The sequence below is a fragment of the Oncorhynchus mykiss genome, chromosome 32 (assembly GCF_013265735.2).
Source record: "Oncorhynchus mykiss isolate Arlee chromosome 32, USDA_OmykA_1.1, whole genome shotgun sequence".
NCBI classification, from domain to species: domain Eukaryota; kingdom Metazoa; phylum Chordata; class Actinopteri; order Salmoniformes; family Salmonidae; genus Oncorhynchus; species Oncorhynchus mykiss.
The window spans coordinates 33,939,484-33,960,240 of record NC_050572.1 but is presented as its reverse complement, the minus strand read 5'-3'; the positions used below and the strand labels follow the sequence as shown (position 1 = coordinate 33,960,240).

General features: G+C 43.5%; 1 protein-coding gene across 3 annotated transcripts; it reads right to left on the bottom strand.

Annotated features, from left to right (window-relative positions):
* Positions 1–843: 843 nt before the first annotated feature.
* Positions 844–20,690, bottom strand: LOC110488371 (zinc finger protein 574). 3 transcript variants are annotated; one of them, XM_036970887.1, is made up of 7 exons: positions 20,396–20,690; positions 16,606–16,754; positions 15,049–15,868; positions 14,311–14,842; positions 12,239–12,336; positions 10,714–11,112; positions 844–1,796 (listed from the first exon to the last, which is right to left on the bottom strand). In XM_036970887.1, exons 2-7 carry the CDS (start codon positions 16,744–16,746, stop codon positions 1,306–1,308), a joined length of 2,481 nt encoding a protein of 826 aa, XP_036826782.1. In that variant the 5' UTR covers positions 16,747–16,754; positions 20,396–20,690; the 3' UTR covers positions 844–1,305. The 3 variants fall into 3 exon arrangements, with proteins under 3 accessions (XP_036826782.1, XP_021416277.2, XP_021416278.2); XM_021560602.2 differs by having other exon boundaries at positions 10,721–11,112; positions 20,396–20,689; XM_021560603.2 differs by having other exon boundaries at positions 10,721–11,094; positions 20,396–20,689.
* Positions 20,691–20,757: the final 67 nt, after the last annotated feature.

Genomic DNA, 20,757 nt, shown 5'->3' with positions numbered 1-20,757 from the left:
TGACCCAAACCAAGCTGTACTGAGCTGGCCTGGTTACGCATCTGTACTGACCCAAACCAAGCTGTACTGAGCTGGACTGGTTACGCATCTGCAGTGATTGCTTGACTTGTGCTTAAAAAGGAGAACGTGAAAAGAGAATATCCAAGCCAGCAATTTGGTTCGGATAAGCACTTTAGTCTAAAACAGGTAAAAATGTGAAGACATTAGCCTCATTCATTCTTGATCTGACTAAATCGGAAATAATACGACAACGCAAATGACCGACACTTATCCTTCATTTCAAGGTTTATATCAGATCAACGTGCAGCCATTCCGTTTTAACGACACCCCCTGCGATGCATACACACCATAGGAAGTGAGGGCACTTCAAGCTTGATGCTTCATTTGACAGCACAAGTGTCTCATTGACTTAACTGCCTACATGCCCATCTGCCCGCATTGCAGGCATGCTCCTGGAAAAACAGATCAATTTCAGTTCCAGTCTGACCTGGTGTCAAAATTTGCTGGCATTCTAAACAAGCCTGGCTGGGACTGACACCATTAGCACTTGGATGCCTCTAACCCAGACAGCTGCCAACAGTCGGCATCTTTAGACCTCCCTCCCCACCGCATCAACTGCTGTCAAGGGATTTGTTACCACTAAATAGCTTTCCCACGCCAAACAATCTCTATCTGAATCAAAGCCTAGTTTACCTAGCTTTGGGGACCCTTTTCGTGAGTGGGTTTTGTGATTCACAGATCCTTCAGTTCACCTCGTTCTTAATTCTCACTCTGAGCAAGGGAGAACAGGTCATTGTTGACTAGTAACAGTGAGTAAAACTATTTAGAAACAGAAACATTTTGTCAAGCAAGCACTTTAGTGAAGGGCTTACATTTATTGTCTTGCCAATAAAACCCATTGAATCGTTTGAGAGAACCCCCATGCTGTCTCCCTGCAAAAGGATGCAAATTAAATGGAAAGAGCATTTTATTCAAAGAAATACAACAGATTGTGAAGGCACTCTGTGTCAAATTGAGATTGAACACAGGCTCAAAAACATTCTTACTAGAAATAACTTACTTCAAAGCCATTCTATACATCTGTACTTAAATTGAGAACTGATCCTCGTAATCCTAACACCGCACCAACCCTTCACATTTTATTTATTCAAGTCCCACTTCACTCCGTTCCCCTCACTCCCTGCTCTCCACCCACTTCTTAACCTCCTTTTAGATTGTGACAGTTCTCAGAACTGATTTTCATCCAGGTGTCCTTGGCAGCCCCTTGTGAAATGTCTGAAGTTGCATCAACTTTTCACCCGCTGCTCACCAGGCTGCTCCACGATGACCTCGATGACCACAGTCCCGGCCTGCCCGTTGCCCACAGCAACTGAGGGGTGCAGGAGGACAAGGGGAGCAGATACGGAAGAAGACCCTCCCTGAGAGACCACTTGGGGCTGAACAAGTAAGATCGTACGCACAGCCGCCTGACCCTCCATATTGTCCATATTCCCCTGTATTTTGAGCCCTAGGACAGCGGTCTGCTCGCTGATGCCCTCTTGTGGCTGTGTGGGGGGGCAGCAGCGGTGGGTCTTGCGGTGCTTTCCCAGGTTGGAGAGGGAGCGGAAGGCCCGGTGGCACACGGGGCAGGAGAATGGTTTCTCGCCGCTGTGAGTGCGGGCGTGCTCGGTGAGGCGGGCGGCCAGGACGAAGCTCTTGCCACAGACACCGCAGACGAAGGGACGCTCGCCGCTGTGCAGACGCTCGTGGTCGCGCAGGTGAGGGATCTGTCGGAAGCTCTTCCAACATTGGGAACACTGCGGAGAGGAAAAGGAGGAGGGTAGGGCAGGAAGAAAGAGGCAAGGTTGGAGTAGGAGGGAGGGAGGGAAAGATACAGAAAGACAGTTATTGCTAATGTGAGCACTCAAAAACATTATCAGGTAGAGGAAAACAGCGTTTAAGTGAAAATACTTTGAAAAGGCTACCTTACAATGGCCTTTAGATACTGGCCCAGAGTGTTCAAAGATTAATAGGGGTCTAATGAGCTGCTAAGAGCTTTATACTCAACACCCTGAGCCTGGAGTGTTACCCAATAGACGGTTGCTAGGTGATGTACAGTGTCTTGCAAAAGTATTCATCCCCTTGGCCTTTTTCCTATTTTGGTGCATTACAACCTGTCATTTAAATCGATTTTGGGGGGGATTTCATGTAATGGACATGCACAAAATTGTCCCAATTGGTTTAGTGAAATGACAAAAATAAATTGTTCCAAAAACGTAAAGAAAAAATTCAAAACGGAAAAGTGGTGCGTGCATATGTATTCACCCTCTTTGCTATGAAGCCCCTAAATAAGATCTGGTGCAACCAATTACCTTCAGAAGTCACATAATTAGTTAAATAAAGTCCACCTGTGTGCAATATAAAAGTGTCACATGATCTCAGTATATATACAAACACCTGTTCTGAAAGGCTCCAGGGTCTGCAACACCACCAAGCAAGCAGCACCATGAAGACCAAGGAGTTCCCCAAACAGGTCAGGGACAAAGTTGTGGAGAAGTACAGATCAGAGTTGGGTTAAAAAAATATCAGAAACTTTGAACATCCCAATGAACACCATTAAATCCGTTTAAAAAAAATATGGCACCATAACAAACCTGCCAAGAGAGGGCCGCCCCACCAAAACTCATGGACCAGGAAGGAGGACATTAATCAGAGAGGCAGCAAAGAGACCAAAGATAACCCCGAAGGAGCTGCAAAGCGGAGATTGGAGTATCTGTCCATAGGACTACTTTAAGCCGTACACTCCAGAGCTGGGCTTTACGGAAGAGTGGCCAGAAAAAAAGCCATTACTTAAAGAAAAAAATAGGCTAACATGTTTGGTGTTTGCCAAAAGGCATGTGGGAGACTCCCCAAACATATGGAAGAAGGTACTCTGGTCAGATGAGACTAAAATGTAGCTTTTTGGCCATCAAGGAAAATGCTGTTTGGCGCAAATCTAAAACCTCTCATCACCCTGAGAATACCATCCCCACAGTGAAGCATGGTGGCAGCATCATATTGTGGGTATGTTTTTCATTGACAGGGACTGGGAAACTGGTCAGAATTGAAGGAATGATGGATGGTGCTAAATACAGGGAAATTATTTAGGGAAACCTGTTTCAGTCTTCCAGAGATTTGAGACGGACAGAGGTTCCCCTTCCAGCAGGACAATGACCGTAAGCATACTGCTAAAGTAATACTGAGTGGTTTAAGGGGAAACATTTAACATTTCTTGGAATGGGCTAGTCAAAACCCAGACCTCAATCCAATTGGTATGATTAAAAGATTGCTGTACACCAGCAGAACCCATCCAACTTGAAGAATGGGCAAAAATCCCAGTGGCTAGATATGCCAAGCTTATAGATAAGGGGGTGAATAGTTATGTACGCTAAAGTTCTGTTATTTTGTCTTATTTCTTGTTTGTTTTACAATAAAACATATTTTGCATCTTCAAAATGTTAGGCATGTGTAAATCAAATGATACCCCCCCCCAAAAAAATACATTTGAATTCCAAGGCAACAAAATAGAAAAAAATACAAAGGGGGTGAATACTTCCGCAAGCCACTGTACAACGCCTCCTATCAGCCATGTTGGAAGACCACCATATCAATTCTTCCGACGACAACAGCTGAGTGGCTACCCCAAAGTTCATGATAACAGTGCTTAAAAACTAGTTGATTCATCACCAGTCAATTTCTATGCAGTAATTGGCTGCTCTAAGGCAGGAAATCATGTTTCCAGATTACTCGCAATCATGAAACACTAAAAGGAGATATGACTGACTAAGGCTCTACAGACGGTAGTGCGTACGGCCCAGTACATCACTGGGGCCAAGCGTCCTGCAATCCAGGACCTATATAATAGGTGGTGTCAGAGCAAAGCCCATAAAATTGTCAGAGACTCCAGTCACCCAAGTCATAGACATTTTCTCTGCTACCATGTGGCAAGCAGTACCGGAGCACCAAGTCTGGGACCAAAAGGCTCCTTAACAGCTTCTACCCCCAAGCCATAAGACCGCTGAACAATTGCTCAAAATGGCCGACTGACTATTACATTGACACCCCCCCCCCCCCCCATCTTTTTGTACAATGCTGCTACTCATTGTTTGTTTATTATCTATGCATAGTCACGTCACCCTTACCTACATGTACAAATGACCTCTAACCTGTATATAGCCTCGTTATTGTTATCTTATTGTGTTACTTGTTATTTAAAAAATGTACTAGAGTTTTTGGTAAATATTTTCTTAACTATTCTTGAACTGCCCTGTTGGTAAAGGTAAGTAAGCATTTCACGGTAAGGTCTACACTTTGTTGTATTCGGCGCATGTGACAAATAAAGTTGAATTTGCCTCAAGAACTGTCAGAAAAGCGAAGAAACCTTTTTGTCCATCAAGACCTGAACCCAGACAGCTGTCTGTACAGGGTCTGCTCCGATCATTTCATCACTGATAAGTCTGATGAATTTCAAGTTTAGTTTAGCTGTTACGCTAACTAGGCGCTGACAATTCTAAGTTAGCCAACATTAGCTAGCTAGCTAAATAGCTGGTAGTCTAGCTGTTAGCATGCATCTCTTATAGGCAGTGCGTGAGTTTCACATTTTTGAGGAAGCTATTTTTCACTACAAAAATGCACCTTTATAATAAAACATTGCATGCATCGATCATCACATTTGCAGACTAATGAAAACCTATTCCTAATGTGGTGAGTAGATTGAGTTATATTAATAGCCTAATAAATTGACTATCCATCCAATCTACAGTGAGGGAAAAAAGTATTTGATCCCCTGCTGATTTTGTACGTTTGCCCACTGACAAAGAAATGATCAGTCTATAATTTTAATGGTAGGTTTATTTGAACAGTGAGAGACAGATTAACAACAACAAAAAATCCAGAAAAACACGTCAAAAATGTTATAAATTGATTTGCATTTTAATGAGGGAAATAAGTATTTGACCCCCTCTCAATCAGAAAGATTTCTGGCTCCCAGGTGTATTTTATGCAGGTAACGAGCTGAGATTAGGAGCACACTCTTAAAGGGAGTGCTCCTAATCTCAGTTTGTTACCTGTATAAATGACACCTGTCCACAGAAGCAATCAATCAATCAGATTCCAAACTCTCCACCATGGCCAAGACCAAAGAGCTCTCCAAGGATGTCAGGGACAAGATTGTAGACAAGGGCTACAAGACCATCGCCAAGCAGCTTGGTGAGAAGGTGACAACAGTTGGTGCGATTATTCGCAAATGGAAGAAACACAAAATAAATGTCAATCTCCCTCGGCCTGGGGCTCCATGCAAGATCTCACCTCGTGGAGTTGCAATGATCATGAGAACGGTGAGGAATCAGCCCAGAACTACATTGGAGGATCTTGTCAATGATCTCAAGGCAGCTGGGACCAGTCACCAAGAAAACAATTGGTAACACACTACACCGTGAAGCACTGAAATCCTGCAGCGCCCGCAAGGTCCCCCTGCTCAAGAAAGCACATATACATGCCCGTCTGAAGTTTGCCAATGAACATCTGAATGATTCAGAGGACAACTGGGTGACAGTGTTATGGCCAGATGAGACGAAAATGGAGCTCTTTGGCATCAACTCAACTCGCCGTGTTTGGAGGAGGAGGAATGCTGCCTATGACCCCAAGAACAGCATCCCCACCATCAAACATGGAGGTTGAAACATTATGCTCTGGGGGTGTTTTTCTGCTAAAGGGACAGGACAACTTCACCGCATAAAAAGGGACAATGGACGGGGCCATGTACCGTCAAATCTTGGGTGAGAACCTCCTTCCCTCAGCCTGAGCATTGACAATGGGTCGTGGATGGGTATTCCAGCATGACAATGACCCAAAACACACGGACAGGGCAACAAAGGAGTGGCTCAAGAAGAAGCACATTAAGGTCCTGGAGTGGCCGAGCCAGTCTCCAGACCTTAATCCCATAGAAAATCTGTGGAGGGAGCTGAAGGTTCGATTTGCCAAACGTCAGCCTCGAAACCTTAATGACCTGGAGAAGATCTGTAAAGAGAAGTGAGACAAAATCCATCCTGAGATGTGTGCAAACCTGGTGGCCAACTACAAGAAACGTCTGACCTCTGATTGCCAACAAGGGATTTCCCACCAAGTACTAAGTCATGTTTTGCAGAGGGGTCAAATACTTATTTCCCACAATAAAATGCAAATCAATTTTTAACATTTTTGACATGCGTTTTTCTGGATTTTTTTGATGTTATTCTGTCTCTCACTGTTCAAATAAACCTACCATTAAAGTTATAGACGGATCAAGAATCGGCTTTCTATTCCGCAACAAAGCCTCCTTCACTCACGCCGCCAAACTTACCCTAGTAAAACTGACTATCCTACCGATCCTCGACTTCGGCGATGTCATCTACAAAATTGCTTCCAACACTCTACTTAGCAAACTGGATGCAGTTTATCACAGTGCCATCCGTTTTGTCACTAAAGCACCTTATACCACCCACCACTGCAACTTGTATTCTCTAGTCGGCTGGCCCTCGCTACATATTCGTCGCCAGACCCACTGGCTCCAGGTCATCTACAAGTCCATGCTAGGTAAAGCTCCGCCTTATCTCAGTTCACTGGTCACGATGGCAACACCCATCCGTAGCACGCGCTCCAGCAGGTGTATCTCACTGATCATCCCTAAAGCCAACACCTCATTCGTTCCAGTTCTCTGCTGCCTGTGACTGGAACGAATTGCAAAAATCGCTGAAGTTGGAGACTTTTATCTCCCTCACCAACTTCAAACATCTGCTATCTGAGCAGTTAACCGATCGCTGCAGCTGTACATAGTCTATCGGTAAATAGCCCACCCATTTTTACCTACCTGATCCCCATACTGTTTTTATTTATTTACTTTTCTGCTCTTTTCACACCAATATCTCTACCTGTACATGACCATCTGATCATTTATCACTCCAGTGTTATTAACCTGCAAAATTGTAATTATTCACCTACCTCCTCATGCCTTTTGCACACAATGTATATAGACTCACCTTTTTTTCCCTACTGTGTTATTGACTTGTTAATTGTTTACTTACTCCATGTGTAACTTTGTTGTCTGTTCACACTGCTATGCTTTATCTTGGCCAGGTCGCAGTTGCAAATGAGAACTTGTTCTCAGCTAGCCTACCTGGTTAAATAAAGGTAAAATAAAAAAAATAAAAATGTATTTGTCAGTGGGCAAATGTACAAAATCAGCAGGGGATGAAATACTTTCTCCCCCTCACTGTGCATAGCTGAGCGCATAGTGGAATAGGCCTTTAAGGCCATATCAGATACTTTTTTTTCTTTGCACAGGAAATATTTGGCTTTCGATAAACACATTTCATGCAACTCTACTACACTTTATATGACTGGAGACATAAGCAATCTTTTTTTAATACGACAAATCACAGGGTAGCCTAGGCCTTCCTTGCTGAGACTGACAAACAGAACAATAAAAACAACCTTGTATTGAATGCAACCATCTCATCTAGGCCGGCGAAAAGGGGAGACACAAATTGTACAAAATCTCAGACAATGTTTTGAACGGTCATCCAACTCGGAATGCCAAGTCGGAAACTCAGGCATTTTTCTAGAGCGCTGACTTTCCTACCTGAAGATCACTGATGTCAAGATTTGACTTACCTCTACTATAAAAGTTAACAATTAAAACACTTCACTTCAAAAGAACCAACACTTTATTTCATATAATTTCAAAGTGTACAAGTGGGCTAACTCATAAGATGTCTAACCGTAAAGGTTAGACATTTTAGTAACATGTAGGCTATTATTACTAAAGCATCATTTCAGGTGAAAAAAAAGTGATAGCAGTGACGGTCAACGTTGCTCCACTGATCACTGTTCTACTTGCTGAGCAGACTTCTATTCCAGCCCAGCAATAGCACACTTTAGTTATCAACTAAATTAGGTTTGATAAGGCCAATCAGGTGTGTTAGTGCTGGGCTGGAACAGAAGCCTGCATAGCCAGCAGGGTTGACCTGCTCGAGTTGTAATAGGTTTATACATTGTGTGTGACTTAATTATTATAATTTTTTTGTTTAATTTGCTAACATTAGGTATACATATAACCCATTGGATTGATTACAAGGGTGTATACCCTTATTCTCTCGGGACATTCACTGAGACCTTATCTGCAGACAGGGTTCCACAGCTCTCTGTATCTGAGGACCGAAGACATAAACAGGCTTCATTATACTCAAATTAGACAGCACGGAATATTATGCAATATCTCTGTCCTCAGTTTCTCTCGCTAGGTACTAGAACTGGAGAATATATTCACAATGTCCTCCCACAAAAGATACCTGCCCTATCCAAAGTAGCCTACTCTCTCCCTTCTCTGACAGCTAGAGCTGCTAACATTAATCCTATCACCCTCTTCCGTGACTGTATGCTAGCTACCTAGCTATGAATGCATGGAGTTTGTGTTTTAATTTACAATGATAAATTCATCATGGTGGCTAACTATCTAATATGAAGTTAGCTAGCTGGTAACATTTTATTCATTTAGCTAGCTATACAGTATGTAAAGTTAGCTAGCTAACATTACGTTAGCAGCTCATTTGAGTTAGCCAGCACATTAGTTCCTGTAGTAAGGTAGCTAGCTAATATCACAGTCAAAGAAAAATTTTCACTTACTTAAATAGGTTCTCCCACTGAATCAATTTTCTGGGTCCTTACAAAAAACGAAATCATGGGCAATCTTCCCGATGATAGCAATACGCAGCCAGCCATGTGGACGATTGGAGGACTTCCAGGGAGGGAGAGGTAGAGACAGGCCAAACTTGGCAGAAAATCTGTCTCCCTCCAGCAGTTGGCTATTTTTCGTTGTTTTGACTACCAAGCAAGGAGTTTTTGTATGGAGGTCAATGAGTGTCGATTTTGGTCAACAAAAAAATGTATGGCTTATTTGCTACGTAAGGTTTATTTAACCTAATAAAAGTTTTTGTAATGCTTAAGTTGTTACGAGTGTACTGATCTAAGTAGGAGACGTGACATCCTGGCAACTGAGTAAAAACACTTTAGATCTTGAGATGGCTATGCATATTCATGGTATGAGGCTAGTAGCATAGCATCGCTCTCCATTGAATACAGGCGCATCAAATACTCAGAAAAGGATTACAATAATTTGATGTATCCACCAATCCAAAAATAAAGGATAGGTGGGAGCTTGAAAGCCCACCATGTCACTTTGTGGACAACAACTCCCATTGCTAGGGTGGAGAGACATTGTACAGTGAATACGGAAAGTATTCAAAATCCTTAACTTTTCCCACATTTTGTTACGGCATTATTCTAAAATGGATGAAATAGTTTTCTCCCCCTCATCAATCTACACACAATATCCCATAATGACAAAGCAAAAACAGGCTTTTTGCATAAGTTTTGCACATTTAAATAAAATGTAAAAAACGTAAATATCACATTTACATAAGTATTCAAACCCCTTTTACTCAGTATTTTGTTGAAGCACCGTTGGCAGTGATTACAGCCTCGAGTCTTCTTGAGTATGACGTTACAAGCTTGGCACACCTGTATTTGGGGAGTTTCTCCCATTCTTCTCTGCAGACCCTCTCAAGCTCTGTCGGGTTGGATGGGGAGCGTCGCTGCACAGACATTTTCAGGTCTCTCCAGAGATGTTCGATAATGTTCAAGTCCGAGCTCTGGCCGGGCCACTCAAGGACAATCAGCGACCTCCTTGACCAAAGCCCTTCTCCCCCGATTGCTCAGATTGGCCAGGTGGCTAGCTCTAGGAAGAGCCTTCGTGGTTCCAAACTTCTTCCATTTAAGACTGATGGAGGCCACTGTGTTCTTAGGGACCTTCAATGCAACAGCAATTTTTTGGTACCCTTCCCCAGATCTGTGCCTCGACACAATCTTGTCTCGGAGCTCTAAGGACAATTCCTTTGACCTCATGACTTGGTTTTTGCTCTGACATGCACTGTCAACTGTGGGACCTAATATAGACAGGTGTGTGCCTTTCTAAACCATGTCCAATCAATTGAATATACCACAGGTGGACTCCAATCAAGTTGTAGAAACATCAACGAAAGGGTCTGAATACTTATGTAAATAAGGTATACGTTGTTTGAAAAAGTTGCTAAAATTTCTAAAAACCTGTTTTTGCTTTGTCATTCTGGGGTATTGTGTGTAGATTAATGAGAAAAAAAGTGTATTTAATCCATTTTAGAATAAGGCTGTAACATAACAAAGCAGAAAAGGTCAAGGGGTCTGAATACTTTTCAAATGCACTGTATATGGTTCATTCCTACAGTTACTGTGGTGGTCTGGTTTCCACCAGACTGACTGTGGTCTTCCAACAGGGTGCCTGGTGTGGTTGCTAGGTGATTTGTGACGCAACTGAAAACCCTCTATACAACAACCTGTTGAAGGGGACTAAAGCCAGACAAATTGTTTATCTAGAACTGGTATTTCAGTTGACAAGTTGGAGTAACAATTAACACAGGGTTACCCTAATACAACCTTTGGTCTATGTAGGGCTGCAAAAATCATGAAACTGTGTCCCAAATTCCCTTGTTTTTCAGATAGTATTTCTGGAATCAGCAGGGAATGAGCTGAGAGGGAACCCTCTACCTTAGAAATCTGAAAAAGCAGGGAATTTAGGAAAGTTTTGAAATTTTGCAACCCTAGACCTGCATTGACGTCTTTCACCTCTGACCTGAAAGGGCTTCTCCCCCGTGTGGACTCGAAGGTGGACGCTGAGTGATGAGCCGGTGGTGAAGTCCTTCCCACAGTGATGGCAGTGGAAGGGACGGGGCTTGGGGACGTCGGCGGCAGCCACCGTGTCCCCGGGCGCCGGGCAGTGGGTAAGGAGGTGCTCTTCCAGGGAGGCGGCCGTTGCATAGCGCCGTCTGCAGGGGGTCATCGGGCAGCGCAAGGGGGTCTGGCCGGCGTGGGACAATCTGTGGAGGTCCAGGCCTTCCTTGGTGACACAGCGATGGCGGCAGAACTCACAGTCCAGAAGCCCTGTGGTCTTCTCCCGCCTTCCGCCTTGGCCACGGCCTCTACCCTGGCCTGTTCCCGTAACCACTCCTGTACAGAGAAGAAAGTCTGATAACATGGCACAGAAGCAGCCATGTTAAGTGAGCATATGCTTAAAAGCAGAGGGTTAGAAACGTAGAAATTTACATGGTTGATAATATCAGTGAATATATCAAAATAACCATACAATAACAAGGAAAACTACCAAAGTCCTAATTTAACCAAACGAAAATACTTCAGTTGAAATACACCACCGTTCAAAAGTCTGGGGTCACTTAGAAATGTCCTTGTTTTTGAAAGAACATTTTGTTGACCACTAAAATAACATCAAATTGATGGACAACAAATGTGCTTTCTTTCAAAAACAAGGACATATCTAAGTGACCCAAATCTTATGAATGGTAGTGTAGAACATCTTCCATCTTTGTAGGCAACAACTTCTAACAGATACACTAACATTATTACGGGGTAAATAAAGTGGCGGGGGAAATTCATTAGTCAAAGTGAAAGGGGGAGTATTCACAAGGCTGAGAAGACTGCGCGAGGCCTTGTAAGTTGTGTTGCAACACTGCCCTTGACGACCTCGGTAACTGGGCCCGAGCCAGCGTGATTTAATAATGATAACAAAGAACAAAAGCAACAACATAAATCAGCAGGTAATGGCCTGTGAAACGCACAACGCAGCGTATTAAAATAGATCATGTGTTCTGACAGGGGCGGCAGGGCTGGCAGTTGTACGGCATTGTGGGATAGCAGGGGGGATTTCCCTCTCCGCCAAGTCCTTTCTCTTATACGTTTAGTTAGCGGTTAGTGGTTCATATGGATATGAAAGCCCGCTGACTTTATTAAATGTCATTTAAACGATATTACGCTGGCGCACTCACCCGCAGAGTACGGGCGCGATCCATCGCTTAGCCGAGGGCAGACTTGATGTAGGGAAGAGCATATGGCACAGAGACTGGTGTAGATAAGCGTGCATATGCAAAGCAACAGGCAGACGGCCAAGTGTAGTAATACAGGCAAGCAGGTGCTCGAAGAGCCACCCACACAGTCAAACACACACCGAGAAACCCACAGAATGACATCACGCAGGGCCATCTAAACCATGCGGGTAAAAGATGAAAGATTTGAGGGCACAGACGGATAAAGAAATCCACACAGGAACGCATGCACACACTATTAGTATTACTCTGACCGTTGTGTGTGAGAGCATGAAGCTTCAGCCTGCTCTTGTGGAAGAAGTGCTCCCCACAGATGGAGCAGGTGAACGGATACTTCCCTGTGCGAGAGTATCTGACGGCCATTTCAAGGGAAAAGAGAGGGGAAAAAGAGACCATTAGATATGTTTTTCTGAAAATATAGAGATAACATTTCAAGCGAAAAGCCCTTATTTCCAACATTCACCATAAGGCCAGGATTCCTTCCTTACCATGTGACCAGACCATTTCCTTACCGCGTGACCAGTCCAGGAAAGACTTCTGGCCCTAATCATGTTCCTATATGCAATTCACAATAAGACAACATCTACACCACCTCATACAAATTCAACATAGGACAGCCTTATACATGTGTATTCAAACAGAGTGGTGCTAATATATTGTAGACTGTTTAAAGCTTTGCGCCACAAGTCATGACTGTTGATCAACACAATCCTTCTGCAATAGACATGACACGTATAACACTTCTGTCCCTGTGTTTATCACATTCCCTCTCGCATATAATAAAAGCTGTGTTGTCTGTGTGTGTGGTAAACTGTCCTAGTGGATGATGCAATCAGAAATCGTCTGAATGAAAGCTAATGAGTCGTGGCGCAGTGTCATTACTTCCACCCCCCCAAAACAGTAAATTGTGAGTGAGAGCAGGTTGGTTGGCACTGTGCTGGATTGTGTTCATTAGGCACCAAATGGAAGAAAACAGGCTGAAACAGGGAGGGACTACATGGAGTAGTATAATAAGAACATAGCATTTTTTAGTTTTCAGATGAAAAACATTTTGCTACGGTGTGCCATAATGAATACTGGTGTCTATGATGGGTGGTGAAGAGCAAAAATAGAACTCCGGCCTTCAGCCATGTTGTTGCTAATGGGCTAGTCACATAATGGCACGTCCGTGTGTGTGTGTGTATGTGTGTGTGTGTGTGTGTGGGGGGGGGGGGAAGTCTTGTGTAGCCACATAATGGTGGGTCCCACCAGACAGATCTCTCAATGTGATTACACTGTCAATACATATCCTCGGGCAAGAATTTAAAAAAAATTGCAATGGAGTATACCCATCACTAACGAAATAAGATTGACCACAAGCGACTTATAAATCGATTCCTTATACCTGTGTTATTATACTGGAATTGGTTATGTCCATGATGGTCGGGAACTATTGTTGATTAACTATTGAAGCATCCGTCTATTAATAATACAAATATGACTATTATAAATTCCATCATTGACTGAACACTTTCCCGCTTCAAATGGTCAAATACTCCAGTCACCCAAATCATAGACTTTTCTCTCTGCTACCGCACGGCAAGCGGTACCCGGAGCGCCAAGTCGGAGACCAAAAGGCTTCTGAACAGCTTCCACCCCCAAGACATAAGACTCCAACACACACACACACACATATTGATGCCACACAATCTTCACACATGCTGCTGCTACTCTGGTTTATTACCTAGTCACTTTAACCTCTACCTACATATTACCTCAACTACTCCTTGTATGTAACCTCGTTATTTTATTGTTACTATTAACTTTTTTTTTAAATTAATTAGCTATTTTTTTCTTTCTTTTTAAGTTGGGAAAGGGCTCGTAAGTAAGCATTTCGCGGTAAAATCCACACTTGATGTATTCCGCACATGTAACAATGAACATTTGATTTGTTTGTCATTGGTATAAACTACTTTGTATCTCTGTGCACATTAATTAATACAGAATGTCAAATGTACAGTCTGATGGTTCTGTATGTACGAACGCAGGCCTTGCCTTCATGTGTTCAATTGTATTGTATGAGCACGGAGCAGGATGTATTTAATTATGCTCTCATGCTTCCCATGATAACGCCTTCTCAATTGCCCCAAAGTATTGTACTGGTCTGAATGAAGAGCAATCGGTAATCAACTTAGTATTGTGCTGTTACACAATGTAATTACCAGTGTTTTTTAAACACCTCAACTAAGAGGCCACATCTAAGCAGGCATAGAGAGAGGCATAATTGCCCCTAAGGCGATAAAGTTGAATTGAATTCAGGCCAAACTGAATTGATGGCCAGACATACCTGTGAACTGGCACCTGAGATGACATTCGGAAGCAGCGTGGATAATCAGGGCATTTGTATCGAAAAAACGTTGGGTACTTTGAGTTCTTTGACTCTGCATCATTGACCACACCGCGACCCTCCTCCTTGACTGTGCCCTCCTTCATCACAACACCATCTTTGTTCAAGGCATCCTGGCGTTCGTGTAGTAGGTGGTGGGTCTGGAGCGTGCCCAACAGCGTGTAGTTCTTGCCGCAGCGCAGGCAGGTGTAAGGCTTGCGGGCGCTGTGGGTGATACGGTGGCGCGTCACGCATCTGTTGTAGGCGAACGTCATGGGGCAGAGGTCACACTTAAACGGCTTGAGGCCTGAGTGGGCCTGGATGTGGGTGCGCATGCGGCTGCAGCTCTTGAAGAAACGCCCGCAGTGGGGGCACGGTCCGAAGTGGTCCCCGGGTGTTGTTTCCAGGGCCGGTAGGGGGGTGGAAGAGTCAGGGAGGGTGGTGGTAGTGAGGGGTGGATGGGTCGGGGTCTCTTCTCCGCCACTCACCACAGCTGAAAGAATTACAGAAGTCAATAATGAACACTAAAGTAGGCACAAAATGTGAGAAAACGTTTTGAAAACGTAAGAGGTGCCCCTGGATATTATTCAATGAAAAAACAGATGAGCATTCTCCTTTTCAAGATGTTTTGCTACATTGTACTCTACTGAACAAAGCCCAGTCTTCCATGTTCCTTTAGTAAGCCTACCTAGTACCTACCACTGTTGCTTTTCCACTGGAACAGAGGCGTAGGTAAAATGTGGTCCACCCGGGGTGTGCAACCCTCCGAGTCCTGTACCCCTCTGTCTCGATGCTGCCTGCGGTGGTAGAGGTACTTAGTAGTGTTCATAAAGCTCTCTCCACACACGTCACAGTGATGTAGCGCCCCCGGCAAGCCGTGGATGGCCACACGGTGCAGCTTTAGCGCCGACTCAGTGTTGAAGCCCGAGCCACAGGCCGCACAGAAGGAGGTCTGGCTCGAGGAGGAAGCAGTTGGATTGGAACTACAGGCAGCAAGGTTTGTAAACATGGGAGTGTTGGGGAAGGAATGCTGGGAGTTGGAGTTTGTTTCTGATTCCAATTCATTCTCAATGCTATGTTCTTGTTCCATCCCTCCTCCATAGTCTACCTCTTCCTCCTCCTCTTTGTCACCATCCTCCTCTATATTCACATCCATCCCTCCATCACTCTGTCTCTCGACCCCCTTTTCATCTCCTATCGCAGGCTGACACTCTGTGTCCATTTCCTGGTCCCTTGGTTCTGACCCAGTGGTTGCAGAACAGTCACCCAGCTTGCTGTGCTTCTGCCACAGCTCCAGGGACTCAAACAACGCCTCACATTCCCTACACTGATAGTGGATGAGCAGGGCCGGGCTAGTCAGGTTTTGCGTTTGGGTCTGGTTCTGAGGGATGTTGGAACCGGTCGAACTTCCAGTCGCTCTCTTCTCTATGAGGGAGTGCAGGTAGGGCAGGTTTGGGTTTTGGTTTCTCTCTTGGTGCTGGGATGGTCCATTCTGAGACTGAAGCACCACTCTGGAGCTCTAGGACATCACCACACACAGAGAAATGAAGGAAATACTTGAAACACAGAAAACACAGAGTTATACAAAAACCATTGTTATTTTTCTGATCACTTAATTCATTTTTCGATGCATTTTCTGAATGCTTGTCATGAGTGCAAACCTGTTGCAAGCTGATTAGTTTGTTGCTAAGGATAATAGGTAGCTAGGGACTAATTTTCATAGCAACATAATGCATTAGCTCAGGGAGTGTCACGCACCATGGTCCTCAAGGGCCACCGGGTCTACTTTTCACGTTTCTCCCTCCCTGACACTTATGTGATCGATATGACATGTCTCAAATGGCACCCTTGGGCCCATAGGGTCTAAATAGTGCTCAATAAAGGGAATAGTCTCCCATTTGGGACACATCCAAGGTCTCCAATCCGATGAAAGGAGGCTATGATGAATAGAGGCAGACAACCTGCAGCCCACAAGGACTGTCTGGAGGTTCAGAAGTGGTTGATACTAAACATTTTTTCCTTGTAAAGATCTTAAGTCATCACTATCTGCCCAGGCTAGAAAGGGACAAAGCTATCAGATTTTCCAACCAAAAAAACGATTTTAACTACTTTCCATGACTTTAACCCTAACTTATCCTTACTCCTAATCCAACATAAAGAACAAATAGCTCATGTTCATCATCTCGATCACAAAGTCTTGCCATTTTGGTCCTTTCAAACATGGCCATCTAGCGACTTCGCCCAAGGCTGCAGTACCTCGGTCTGTGCTGTAGGTGGCGCTGCAGGGACCGTCTCCTCTGTGTTGACAGGTTGGCAGGTGAGCTGATGAGAGATCACCACCTCCAGAGAGTTAAATATCTGGTAGCAGGTAGAGCACAAGTAGAGGGAGGAGTCCATACCTACAGCTGAGAGGAATACACACATTATACACAAAGTAATACAGTAAAAGTGCACACACACACGATTGCAACCCAATGAACCCATGATTTAAGCAAACACACAAATACTCAACAAGACTGTAATCCAATTAAAACACGCACACACACCAGGACAGAGAGACACAAACACAGTCACAATGGCTCACATACAGCTGTCAGCCGTCCCTATCACATTGAATGCTTAGTGATGGATAATGCTGGTCGGCTGACATACGGAGGCTGGCTGCACATTAGCTGTGCAGCCGGGGGGGGGGGGGGTGTGAAACAGTCAGTGTGAATTTCTCTATCTATTGTCTCTCTCTCTCTCTCCTCCTCATCCCTGTCTTTCATTGGACAGTGTGTGAGCTTTCTGAGGGTAAAACAGATGGCTGTTCAACTGTTTGGCTAGGGACCCTTTCTGCCTCAGCCTCCATGTATACGCACGCACACACACACACACACAATACACAAACTATGACCCTCGCATCAGAGCAGATTACACAGACACATGCTGCACCATTTGGTTTCCCTTGGATTGTCACACGCAACCGAGTGTCTATCCGCGTCTGGTGCCGTTAATAACAATCGCAATTCGATTTTGACCTCGATAGGCGCTTGGAGCTAAATATGTTTTCAACGCGTGGAACAGGGTTAATTTACTGAGTTGGCATGATGTAACAGGAGAGTGCAATACCCAACACAACTCTAAGGAGATATGGGAGATCTTAGATGCGTTTCCCAATTCCAAACTCTTATGACTGTGCCGATCCTGACAACCTTAACCTCGGAGCTCTGTGTCGATCCCAGGGGGTTTCGCCATTCTACCGATGTGGACTTCTACTAAACATCTAAAAGACTAAATGAAATATTCAATCACCTTGGTTGGGTGAATTACAATATGGTGTGGCAGTGTGAGAGTAAAGCATGTCTGTCAACAATGTTTCATCTATTTAGTCAATGAATAGTAAATCACTCACCGTATTAATCTTCAATTTCCAGTCAAAAGTGCTGCCCATGCACTTGTTTGTAAACTGAGGCGGTGGGTTTTGGTGAATATAAGCCCTTTTATTTGGCATCTTTGCAAAAAAATGTGTTTGTAGAAGGTTATATAAAACTACAGAGAAACTGTGAAATATGGGAGACTGTTGTGCTGATAGTTATAGAATGCCAAACAGTTGGCACCATTGCTGACAGCAGCCTTCAGTGCAAAGCAAATACTGATGGACTGTGCAATGAAGCCCCCAGGCTTAACAGCGTATAATGTGCAAACGGCGAGGAATTTCCAAGGAGACGAAACCATTTTATTTTAAATCCCTTAAAAGCTTTGGCACTCGAGCTTGCCTCTCTAACACTGTACTTAAGGTTAGATATTTTAATGATTACATTTTTTTTTTAAAGGAAAACATTGGCAGTTAATCACGTGCACAGGTAATAACCAGGCAACACATCTTTAAAACACTGAACTGGCCTGCAGGACTGTAGGGATCTGAAAGTCATTGAAAAAGAACTAGCCTATAGGGCCTTCTTGAATGGTGTTAATGTGTGTATGACAAAGGCAAACACCTGTTAGAACATTACAGACCATGTTCTGACCTAGGCCTATAGGCGTATTCAAGCCTTGATCCTCCAACGGTTTCTTTTGTTCGTCTGTAGGCCTACAAGTGCATTCGGAAAGTATTCAGACCCCTGCCCCTTTTCTACATTTTGTTACGGTACAGCCTAAAATAGTTTTTTTTTTAAAGAAGAAAAAAGTTAAACATGTCCTCATCAATCTACACACAATACCCCATAATGACAAGTCGAAAACAGGTTTTTTGAAATTTGCTATGAGACTAGAAATTGAGCTCAGGTGCATTCTGTTTCCATTGATCATCCTTGAGATGTTTCCACAACTTGGAGTTCACCTGTGGTAAATTTAATTGATTGGACATGATTTGGAAAGGCACACACCTACCTATATATTTTCAATGTCAGAGCAAAAACCAAGCCATGAGGTTGAAGGAATTGTCCGTAGAGCTCGGAGACAGGATTGTGTCAAGGCACAGATCTGTGGAAGGGTAACAAAACAATTCTGCAGCATTGAAGGTCCCCAAGAACACAGTGGCCTCCATCAGTCTTAAATGGAAGAAGTTTGGAACCACCAAGACTCTTCCTAGACCTGGCCGCTCGGCCAAACTGAGCAATCAGGGGAGAAGGGGCACATGACAACACGCTTGGAGTTTGCCAAAAGGCACATAAAGGACTATGACCATGAGAAACAAGACTCTGGTCTGATAAAACCACGATTGAACTATTTTGCTTGAATGCCAAGCGTCATGTCTGGAGGAAACCTGACACCATCCCTACAGTGAAGCATGGTGGTGGCAGCCTCATGCTGTGGGGATGTTTTTCAGTGGCAGGGAAACCAGTCAGGATCGAGGGAAATATGAACGGAGCAAAGTACAGAGAGATCTTTGATGCAAACCTGCTCCAGAACCCTCAGGAGCTCAGACTGGGGTGAAGGTTCACCTTCCAACAGGATAACAACCCTAACCACACAACCAAGACAATGCAGGAGTTGCTTCGGGACAGGTCTCTGACTGTTCTTGAATGGCCCAGCAAGAGCCTGGACTTGAAACCGATCTAACATCTCTGGAGAGACCTGAAAATAGCTGTGCAGCGACACTCCCCATCCAACCTGACAGAACGTGAGAGGATCTGCAGAGAAGAATGGAAGAAACTCCCTAAAGACAGGTGTGCCAAGCTTGTAGCATCATACCAACGACTCGAGGCTGTAATCACTGCAAATAGTGCTTCAACAAAGCACTGAGTAAAGGGTCTGAATACTTATGTAAATGTGATATTTTAGTTGCTTTTTTTATACATTTGCAAACATTTCTAAACCTATTTTTGCTTTGTCATTATGGGGTAGTGTGTGTAGATTCAGAAAAACAATGTAATCCATTTCAGAATAAGGCTGTAACTGTGGGAAAATGTGGGAAAAGTCAAGGGGTCTGAATACTTTCCAAATGCACTGTATGTGGCAATTCTGCCCCTAGCTATAAAAGAAGTAATCTACTAGATGCAATGAACCAATAAACCATTATATATTACAGGCCTAAACACTTCACTGCATTCTATTGTACATAAAGTCTCTTGTAAAATCAGTGGCCTAACCTTTGATAAACTTCTCAGAAATAAATTCACTGTGAAATCCATCCAAGCCTAAGAAATGTATATATATATATATATATATATATATATATATATATATATATATATATATATATATATATATATATATATATATATATATATATATATATTTTTAGTCTGATTTAAACCGTATGCAATGTCGCCCCCTGGCGAGCTATATACAACTTCACAACTTGTGGAAAGATGAGTGTGTAAAGAAATAGTTGCAGGCCTAAGTGTAGGTAGATATTTATGTTCAAATATTATTTTGAGCAGATGGTTACCCCGATCTTGTTTGAGATATTGATTCAAGTGACATTTATATTGTTTTTGTCTTGTCAAGCATTATTCTTTATGCATACATATTTACAATATTTAAATGGTCCTAAAACATTTCCAGATGTTGTTAGTAGCTGCATTGTTTGCGTTCTTGTATCAAAGTGGGCTAACTGTACCTTCAAGCCAGACAAGTGGCGTTGGTTGCTATCCCATCGACCTGAGAAACACTATTGCGCGTGCTTTCTATGGTACAATGGCCGCAACTCTGTAGGTCGATCGTCTATATACTCCCTCTTTCAGAATACATTTTCCTCTCACGAAGGCTTGGTTGCTTGAATACAAATGATCGTCTGCTTCTCGAATAAGCTCAAAAAGTAAACGGCCTTTCATGAAATGACATAAATGTATTGATACTAACTGCAAATCGACGCTAGCAAAATGTTTGCCAAAACATTCGTTGACGTCCTCCTAGTAAAACGCTACTCGATTGGTTACTTTGGCGCGGAACATTCACCAATCACGTAAAGTCTTTGGAGAA

Bases quoted from the DNA above. Each gene is read 5' to 3' on its own strand.
- LOC110488371 (XM_021560602.2), bottom strand. From the start codon at position 16,746: ATGGACTCCTCCCTCTACTTGTGCTCTACCTGCTACCAGATATTTAAC. The intron at 14,843-15,048 runs GTAGGTACTAGG...TAATTCTTTCAG, and splicing joins CCAGTGGAAAAGCAACAGTG to CTGTGGTGAGTGGCGGAGAA. The intron at 12,337-14,310 runs GTATGTCTGGCC...AATGGCCGTCAG, and splicing joins TCTCAGGTGCCAGTTCACAG to ATACTCTCGCACAGGGAAGT.